General features: G+C 36.8%; 1 protein-coding gene across 1 annotated transcript in view; it reads right to left on the bottom strand.

Moving 5' to 3' along the window:
* Positions 1–1,948: 1,948 nt before the first annotated feature.
* Positions 1,949–9,357, bottom strand: part of IL1RAPL1 (interleukin 1 receptor accessory protein like 1) — a 712,722-nt gene continuing 705,313 nt past the window's right edge. The window contains exons 12-13 of the mRNA XM_061178117.1: positions 3,119–3,289; positions 1,949–2,667 (exon numbers count right to left, since the gene is read on the bottom strand). Coding sequence (XP_061034100.1) covers positions 1,949–2,667; positions 3,119–3,289 — 890 coding nt within the window. The remainder of the gene's footprint in view (positions 2,668–3,118; positions 3,290–9,357) is intronic.

Genomic DNA, 9,357 nt, shown 5'->3' with positions numbered 1-9,357 from the left:
ATTCTTATACTCATCTCTCATACATTTGCAATTCAGTTTTACCCTCCCCAGTGAACTTCTACTGAAGTTTACATTTTTGTGTGTGTGGCCAACTCATACCTTAGTATTGTGACCAAAAGTGTAGAATTGTTTTCTCATTATATGGTGGTAGGAATAAACCAAACATACAATACTCACTACACAAGCCCACAGACGATGGCTGGAATGGAAGTTCCTATAATGAATCACTAAAGTAATGCATGAGTTCTATTATCAGTGTTTTCATCACATTGATTTTTTTTAAAACTAAAAGTTACTTAGGTAATATCTCCCTTTAGCAATTCTGCCCTCTGCAAGTTCCTTTATGATTGATGTTTCATCATTTTCAACATGACTATGTATTAGCTGCTATGTCATTCAAACATAAAACTAAATGGTAAGAGATGAATTTCCTGGGAGCATCAGCTTTCTGTTTCTGACAGATAGAATTATACAGTTAAAGTAAAACTAATTCTTTATACAGTAAAATTAATTATTTTAAATACCTTCTCACCTAATTTAAAAACTATTTTGTGTAAATAATGTTTATTTTGAAAATACTGATTTCTGTTGGTATTCATATGTTTGACCTCCTGAGTGCTTATATAAACACTTTGATATTAATAAGTTGCTTATGTTCACAAATTGAAACCAAACACTTGATTCTGAATATAGCATTGAAAATTAAATACAGTGAATTAACATTTAAATACAAGGGGACCCCATAATAAGTTTCACAGATTTGCACTGACTCTTTAGAAAATAACATTTTCTATAATACAAGGTGACAAAACATATTTGATGACACATCCTGCCCTTCCCTTTGGTTTGGAAGCCTTCAATGTAAATTTCATTTTGACTTGTGTTGATTCACCCTTTTGAGTTAACTTGCCTGGCATTTGCACATAATCTCATTTGCAGAAAATTATAGAGGGAAAAGAGGAAGTAGAATAGTAAACAAAAACAGCCACAAACACATTCATGCCTTTCCAGGAAGTGATCAAATATAGGGCTTGATTTTTTTGTTTTTTTGTTTTTTTGCTTTTTTTTGTTTTTGTTTCTTTTGTTGTGTGTTTTTTTATATATATATATATATATATTTATATAAGGGTACATCAACTCATTTAAAAAACAGAAACAGCACACTCTCCCCCATTTTCCTGCCCTTGATCTTCTCTTCTTAGCACTCTGTAGTGGTCACTGTCAAGTGACTAGCACACTTTTGGGTCTGGAGTGCATTCTGACGAGCAGTGAATTAAGTGTTAAGACAGTTAGACCCCCCCAACCCCTTCTCAGAGTTTACAGATCATGCCGCCATTAGAAGGGTAGAGGTGGGGAATGAGGTGGGACAAGGAAGATATTCAGGGCTCTGATTGGCGCGGCCCTCCTATGAACAAGTGTTCTTCTCATCTTACTTTTTTTTTTTCCCAAATGGCAATGCTGGCATTCGTTGCACTGCTTTCTGAAGGCCCACATGGCCCTGCTGATCCTAGGCAGAACCCAAGAAAGGATCCGGTGCTCCTTGTCCCATCGGATAGATTTGTCCAAGCACCCCAAGGAAATGTTAAAAACAAAACAAAAATCAAGGAAAGGAAATAAAAACCCATTCTAAAACTAAACTAATGAAGCAAAAAAGGGTTTTCTATCTATACATAAGTCTCTTCTTTAAAAAAAGGTAAATTTACAAATTCCAATGACATATAAAACAAAGTCAAAAAATGTAATGGTAAGAGACATGGTAAAACAGGAAGACACTGATGCTACAAAGAAATTGCAAAAAACATATGTACAAGACCCTGTTTTTCCTCGTGTTCTAGAGATTGTAATGCATGTTTTTAACAGCATTAGCAGCAGTCGAGGATTTAGTTCCAGGCACTGGACTGCAGACTCCACTCAGACTCCCAGGGACGGGGTGTCCCTTGCTTTTCTGTCACCATATCACACTGGATATACTGGTCTCCCTTGGCAACAGCGGCAGGATGGCACTGTTTGTGTGGGCCTCGTCTGGATTCTGCTCCCTGCTCGATTTTGTCTGTGGCCGCTGACCGTTGATGAGTGTCATAGGGATGTTACAATAGGTATGCTGATTTCCTATGGAGGTAAGAGGCAGGGTGCCGGTAGGAGGTACGTCGTATTCATAGCTTCGGTAGTAGTGTTTCTGACGCATTTGTGAATGGTAAGTGTTGTGAAAGGTGGATCGGAGATCTGGATGGGCAGTGGCTAGAGCTGTGGAGGTGGCCGCAGCCATGGAAATGGCTGAGACAGTCTGCAGCTCCCCGAAAGGCCCCTGCTCACTAACATCTAAAGCCTGCTCGTGCGTAATGGGTTCTATCCTCTTAAAAGGCATTTCATATTGTAAACGTTTCCAGAACTTAGAGTTCAACTTGTTGCATTTTGGTCCATGCCATTTAATAACGGTCAGGAGCTTGATGGTGTGCTTGAGGGCCTCCACCTCCTGGTAGTTCATAATTCCTCGTAGCTCACTGCATTCAATTAGTATCACTTTAATTTCTCCAGTCACAAGCATGTTTCGAAGTCTGGTCTCCAGCTCAAAGATGCTCCAGCCCCTTCTGACTACGTAATTTGGGGTCATGACAATAATCAGCCGCTTGCTTTGATCTACACACCTTGCCACATCTTCAATATATGCTACAACAGAGAAAAGGGTTTATCAGAATAAGTAAATTGAACATTCAGTCCAGAAAGCCCCAGTAAATTCTCTTTCACACATTAAATGAGAATTGCTGGTTCTTTTTGTTAAGTAAACCCTTGAGAAGATGAAAATAGCCAATGATCACTTTGAACAGAGTATGGGACTTTGCTTCTCTCAAAGATAGAACTGTTTTCCCAGGTACAAATCTCTCATTTGGTTTCTTTAAATGTCAAGGTTTATAACATGAGACGCTTTACAGAATAATCGAAGTAGCTTCCTCAGGGGAATCAACACTTATTTTTCATTTGAACACATAATGCCATTTCTTTCTTGAGAAACTGAAAGATGTAGAAGGAAAGTACTAAAAGTTTAAATTCTGTCTAAAAATGATGACTACACAGACGGACACAAGAATATGCACACTCTTAAATGAAAACATTAACTTACTTCCAGTTGGGATTAAATCTCTATCTGGTATAAACAACTTATATCCATAATGCTTTTCAAGCATATCAGGTAGGATTTCAAGAGCAAAGCGTTCTTCTTCCCCAGTCTCTTGATTCCACTGGTCAGGATCCACTTTGGTGTATGATAAGTATGCATCATAATCTTTATTATCTGTCAAGAACATTACAGAGTAAAGCTGAAGTCACTACTCTATAAAGAAAACAGTAGGACATGAGAACATTCACCCCATTTCATAAATATCTCCAAATGTCCCACTTCTGGGATGCCAAAGAAAGAAGTCTTTATTAATTTTCATTAAGAATACAATAATGTCAAGTATCGCGGAATGAATTTGGGAGTATAAAGGAGTCACTATTTTTGTTGTTATTAAGACAGTAGGAGAAAAATTAATGAAAAGAGCAATGAAATGGTAACGTTCAACATTTTTGATGCACAGATCATAGAGAATTTTGACAGCTTATAAAAGCCACATATTTGGACAGTATGTTCTTATTCTACATAAATGTATATTCACCTAATCAAAGAAAGAACACTGAAACTGGCTTGACTGGCTTGAGGAATGGTTTTTAGGTTGTGTGTGTTGCGCTGATTTTCTTTGGGGGAAAAAATAAAATGAAATTTGGAATAATTAATTTTTATTTGGGAGCTGGTTCTTGGATTTCAGGACTGAGTTTAGTATGCTGAATTATTATAGAAAAACATATTGTTTTCCTGATCTTCATTTATCTTACATGTAAATTATTGCCAAATTATTTTTCATCATGTTAATCAGTTTGACTATAAGAATCAAAAATTATAATATAAATGAATGAAACTTAGTTCTAAAATTTGATTTTTTTCCTCATTCTTCCCCATATTTACATGAGGACTCTTTAAATATTTGATGACTACTACCGTGCATTATTTTTATCTTAATGTAAACATCCCCAAATTCTCATTTGTTGCTTCTTAGAATAAGAAGTCATTTATCTTTTGCATAGTCTCATTCTCCAATTTCCTTTTCAGAGTGTGATATCAGGATTCATAATTCACCTCAATTCTAAATACTATCAGTATGCTGAGCCTATCGATATCAATATGCTTAGGTCTCTTTTGTGCTTCTTTCCTAATGACTGTCATTGTATTATTTGATAATTAGATCAAGTTGAATTGAAACACTCTTAACTTTCAGAACAAAATGAACTGGGCACTTGGTAGAGAAAATTTAAAATCTTTGGGGTATAAAACATCAAAGATACAGGGGCATCCATGACTTGCTCTGGATGGCTTTGGGACACTCCTTTTGACTTCAAAGACACAAAAGCTCACTTCTATAACTTGTCATGGAAAACTCAGAAAACTGTTTACTTCACCTAAAGTTAACACAGGCATATAAGAAGCTAGCAATTCTACTATAGGATCCCTGGGGAAAAGAACCTTTAGCTATGGAAGATTTTTTTAAAGCACATTTCAGGTAAAAAATAAATAAATAAAAAATAATCATCCCTATCATGTCATATTTTGGTATTTGGTGCTTTCTTTATTCTTCAACCAGGATATAGTTGTACATAGTATAAATAAAATTCAATTTTCACAAAAAATAATAATTATGTTTGTTATACCATGTCTACGCACACATGCCAGCAGTCTATAGTGGTACCATTTTGTTGATGTAAATACTTTAGTTGAGTACGAAATCATAGAAAATAGCACATAATAAAGCTATAATATAATACCAGTTAGTATTTAATTAAAATGTCCATTTATTAGATAATCACATGCCATATCTATGAGATAAAATCTTCCCCTTTGCAATATGGGTCAGTAGCTTCCAGTCTAGTAGAAGATGTAGACAAGTCAACAATCTATTTCCAGAGGATAAATGTGTTGCAAAGAGTAGTACAGGGGTCATGGGCCAAAGGGAGGACTCTTTAAGCCAGACTGCAGATTGTAGAATGATTTCATGCATATACTACTTTCTTTCTGGAAGGTTTTCCTCTTCCAGATTTTTACAAAGTACTGTAAAGTGCTGAAGTTTGCTCAGACCTGAGATGTGTAATGACTAGATTCTCATTCTTTGCTTTTTGTCTTCTGTAGGCTTAAAAAAATATTTGATAACCAGATCAATATGAACAACAAAAAGAACAGAGCACTTATGACTCAGAAGAGATGTAAACAATGGTCCACCAATACGCGTAAGTTCCAGCTGGATATCACTTCTGCTTACATGACACTGTTTCTGGTTCCCCTGCCTCTTCAATGGACATCTCTCTTCCAATCCATAAATACTGTCATTTCTCAAGATGTTTTCTGTGGCCTGTTTCATTTGTCTTTCAGTCTATTTTCCCTTAAAAATCTCCTTTCCTCCTATGACATCAACAACCACTTCTGTGTAGATGTCTCTCTAATGTAGATGTCCAATCTCGTCTTCTTTCTCATGAACCTGTAACCTGGACTCCTTAATTTGGATGTTCAGCATGTACCTCACATTTGACATGTTCACAACAAAACAAACTTCCCATCTCAAGCTTTGTTTTCACATTTTATTTCACTTAAATTTTAGTACCATGACAATCTCACGTCTTTAGTCTCCAAACTTCAGAGGCATGTTCCACTTATCTCTTTTCATTACCAATAATCTCACAGCCATTCACTGGTAAAAATCCTTTGGATTCTGTTTCCATCCTAGGTGGGGCCCTACTCTCTTCTCAACTGTTATAATTATATTTTAGTGGGTCTTCCCTCTCCATTTCCTTATTCTTCTGGCCCATTCCACATAGAATCACAAAACTTATTTTTCCAAACCTCACCACTGATTATGTTTATGGTAGCTTGAAAAATACTTATGGCTATCCGTTGTCAAAAAACCAGCAGCTAACTCTGCAGTTGTTTCCTTTGAATCTGAGTCTGGTATCATTGAGTTGAAGGTGATCTCTTTTCCCATGTATTATATTATTGTGCTCACATCTTATCTTCTTTCTTTGACCACAAGATCCTTGACTCAGATATGTGACTAGGGCTTAGTAGATGCTCAAACATATCTGTTGATGAAATGAATGAATGGCCTCTCATTTGGGTATCACATGACATATCTTATGGCTAGTGTGGAGATTTTCTCAAGATTTGGGCCATTTCCTAGGAGAGATGGCTTTGGTGATACACACTCCAAGCTGCCTGGACTCCTCAAGTAATTACTAGGAGCTACAGGGTCAAAGTTTAGCAAAGTTCCTTTGGAATAATCTTGAACTGTATTTTCTCACTGTGACTCAGTTGAAGACCTCAGAGTCCTTGTAAACTTTTCTGAAAAAGTGGTTTTCATGCTGAAGCATGAACGGCAACAGTTGGGAGGACTTGATAAAATACAGACTGTTAGGCCCCACCTCCAGAGTTTTCAATTCAGAGCATCTGGAATAGGTCCTTAGAATCTGAATTTATAGCAAACTCTCAGGTGATACTGCTGCCGGTCCAGGGACAATACTTCGAGAAACTCTGCTCTAGGACAGGGTATAGGTACCCAAAGGTCTCAAAGGCATCAAAGAACTGCAGTCAGCTGCCAGGTAATTGATCAAAGTACCACAAAACCTACACACTGCAGCCTCAGCTCCATGATGAGTGGTCTTGATACTTACAGGGCATGTGCTCTAAATAAAATAGCTGAAAATCCACTTTCATCAAAAAGGGGATAAATTCTTACCTAGAGTAATATATTCAGTAACTGTATTAAGCTTAAATGAACCTCGGGAATAGGTGCTGTGGTCTCAGTCAGTTTTCTATCTCTTTATGTCATCTGGGTGAATTTATAACATTTAAGCTAATATCTCCCAGATAAAAAGGAGTTGCTCACATGTAGGTTATTCTGGTAATAAGGCCCCTTGCAAGCATCTGCAGCAGCTTCCTCCCTCAAATCAATGGGACACTTGATTGATATCTAATTCCTCTCTTTCCCCAGAGTCTATGTCAGTGCAGTACTGGGCTAGGCATTTATTTACCCACAGAAGCAAACTCCTGACTTGAAAATTATCAGACTGCAAACACCATGCCAGATATCATGCTAAATTCAGCAATGTTTTCTGATTCAAAATCATATGGATTCTAAGGTTTCATCTTTTTTCCCAGTTACCAGCTGAATCTGAATCTTGGGAAATATCTCTTAGATTTTTCTTTTTATATCTGTAAGAACATATATTGACTAATCTTAATGTGTATAAGAAACTGAAAAATTGAGTTTTTATAATCATAGAAAAAACAAAATTATGCTAAGATTTTTAAAGGTAGGACTGTGATCTTTTAAATTCAACTTAAGTTTATAAACAGCTGAAAACTAGTTAGTCATAACAAGATAGTACAACAATATATTTCTTATTCTGAACTTTATTCTCTAAATTTTATTTCTGTAACTTAAACCTTCAACTATAATTCTATTGACTACAGAGATGGAAAGCAGTTGATGTACACACCCTCTGTAATAATATTCATAAGCTCTAATATAGTCATTGGTTTACTCTTTCCATGATTTTCAAGAGATTATGACTGTAATTTCCCACAAAAAAAGAAAAATAGGAATGAAGTCAGCAAGATGGTCAAATAAGATATCCCTTGCATGTATCCTCTCAGCCGCAGTACAGAGCCAGTCCTGCCCACCCAAGGACCCATCCAGTGACCAGATAGAAGCCCTCCCAGAAACCTGGTGGGAGACATACCCATCCACACACCTGGCAATAGGTCCACCGAGTGAAGACCCGATTGTGGATCCTGAAGTGAACATTTGTCCAAGTGCTATACTACTGAACAAGATACTAGAGGCATTCCTCTCCACCCAGAGACCAGACAGGATCCATGTGAACCTGAGCTCCTGCTCACAAGCCTGCCAACCATGAACTCCACTGCAGACCCGGCAACAGACTCAAAACTGGTTCCAGCCCAGAATGATTATGATTCTGGAGGTAATCCCATTGGCCTGGGGAACAGACAGGAGAAGAACTTTACCTGCTAAAGTCAGTGTGTAAAGATTAGAAGAGATGTTTGCTCCTTCAAATGCACAGACACTAATGCAGGGATACATGGATCACAAAGAATCGGGCAAATATGACATCATCAAAGGAAACTAATAAAGCGCCAGTAACCAAGCCCTAAGAAATGGAGATCTACAACTTGTCCAACAAAGAATTAAAAATAATCATCTTAAAGGAAATCAGTGAAATGCAAAATAACACAGATAGACAATTTAACAAAATCAGAAAACAATGCATGAACAAAATGAGAATTTTATTAAAGAAACAGAAACCATAAAAAACAACCAGACAGAAATCCTCAAGTCAGCAACTACTTTGACTGGTGAATTCTACCAAATATTTAAAGAAGAATTAATGCAATCCTCAAACTTTTCCAAGGAAAAATTGAAGAGGAGGGAACACTCTCAAACTCATTTTATGAGGCCAGCATTATCCTGATACCAAAGCCAGAAAAGGATACTACAAGAAAACTATAAGCCAGTATCCCTAATGAATATAGATACAAAAAAATCTCAACAAAATACTAGCAAACCAAATTCAACTGTACCTTAAACAGATAATATAACATGATCAAGTGGGATTTATGGGACTTCCCTGGCAGTCCAGTGGTTAAGACTCCATGCTTACACTGCAGGGGGCATGGGTTCAATCCCTAGCCGGGGAACTATGATTCCACATGCTGTGTGGCATGGGCAAAAAAGAAAGCGGGATTTATTCCTGGGATGCAAGGATGGATCAACATGTGCAAATCAATTCCATTTAGAATATCATCAAAAATTATAAAATACTGAAGAATAAATTTAGCCAAGGAGGTGAAAGACCTGTACCTTGAAAACTATAAGACACTGATGAAGAAACTGAAGAAGAAACAAATGGAAAGCTATCCCACGTTCATTAATCAGAATAGTTAATACTGTTAAAATGTCCATACTACCCAAAGCTATGTATAGATTCAATATAATCCCTATCAAAATTCCAATGGCAATTTTAACAGAAATATAAAAAAATTCTAAAATTCATATGGAATCAAAAAAGACCCTGAATAGCCAAAGCAATATTGAGAGAGAAGAGCCCAGCTGGAGGCGTCACACTTCCTGATTGCAGACTATACTACAAAGCTATAGTAATCAAAACAGTATGGTGCAGGCATTAAAAAACAGACACATAGACCAATGGACCAAAATCAAGAGTCCAGAAATAGACCCACATATATGTGGTCAGTTGATA

The sequence above is a fragment of the Eubalaena glacialis genome, chromosome X, assembly GCF_028564815.1.
Source record: "Eubalaena glacialis isolate mEubGla1 chromosome X, mEubGla1.1.hap2.+ XY, whole genome shotgun sequence".
Classification (NCBI taxonomy): domain Eukaryota; kingdom Metazoa; phylum Chordata; class Mammalia; order Artiodactyla; family Balaenidae; genus Eubalaena; species Eubalaena glacialis.
This window is presented reverse-complemented; position numbering and strand designations above follow the sequence as displayed.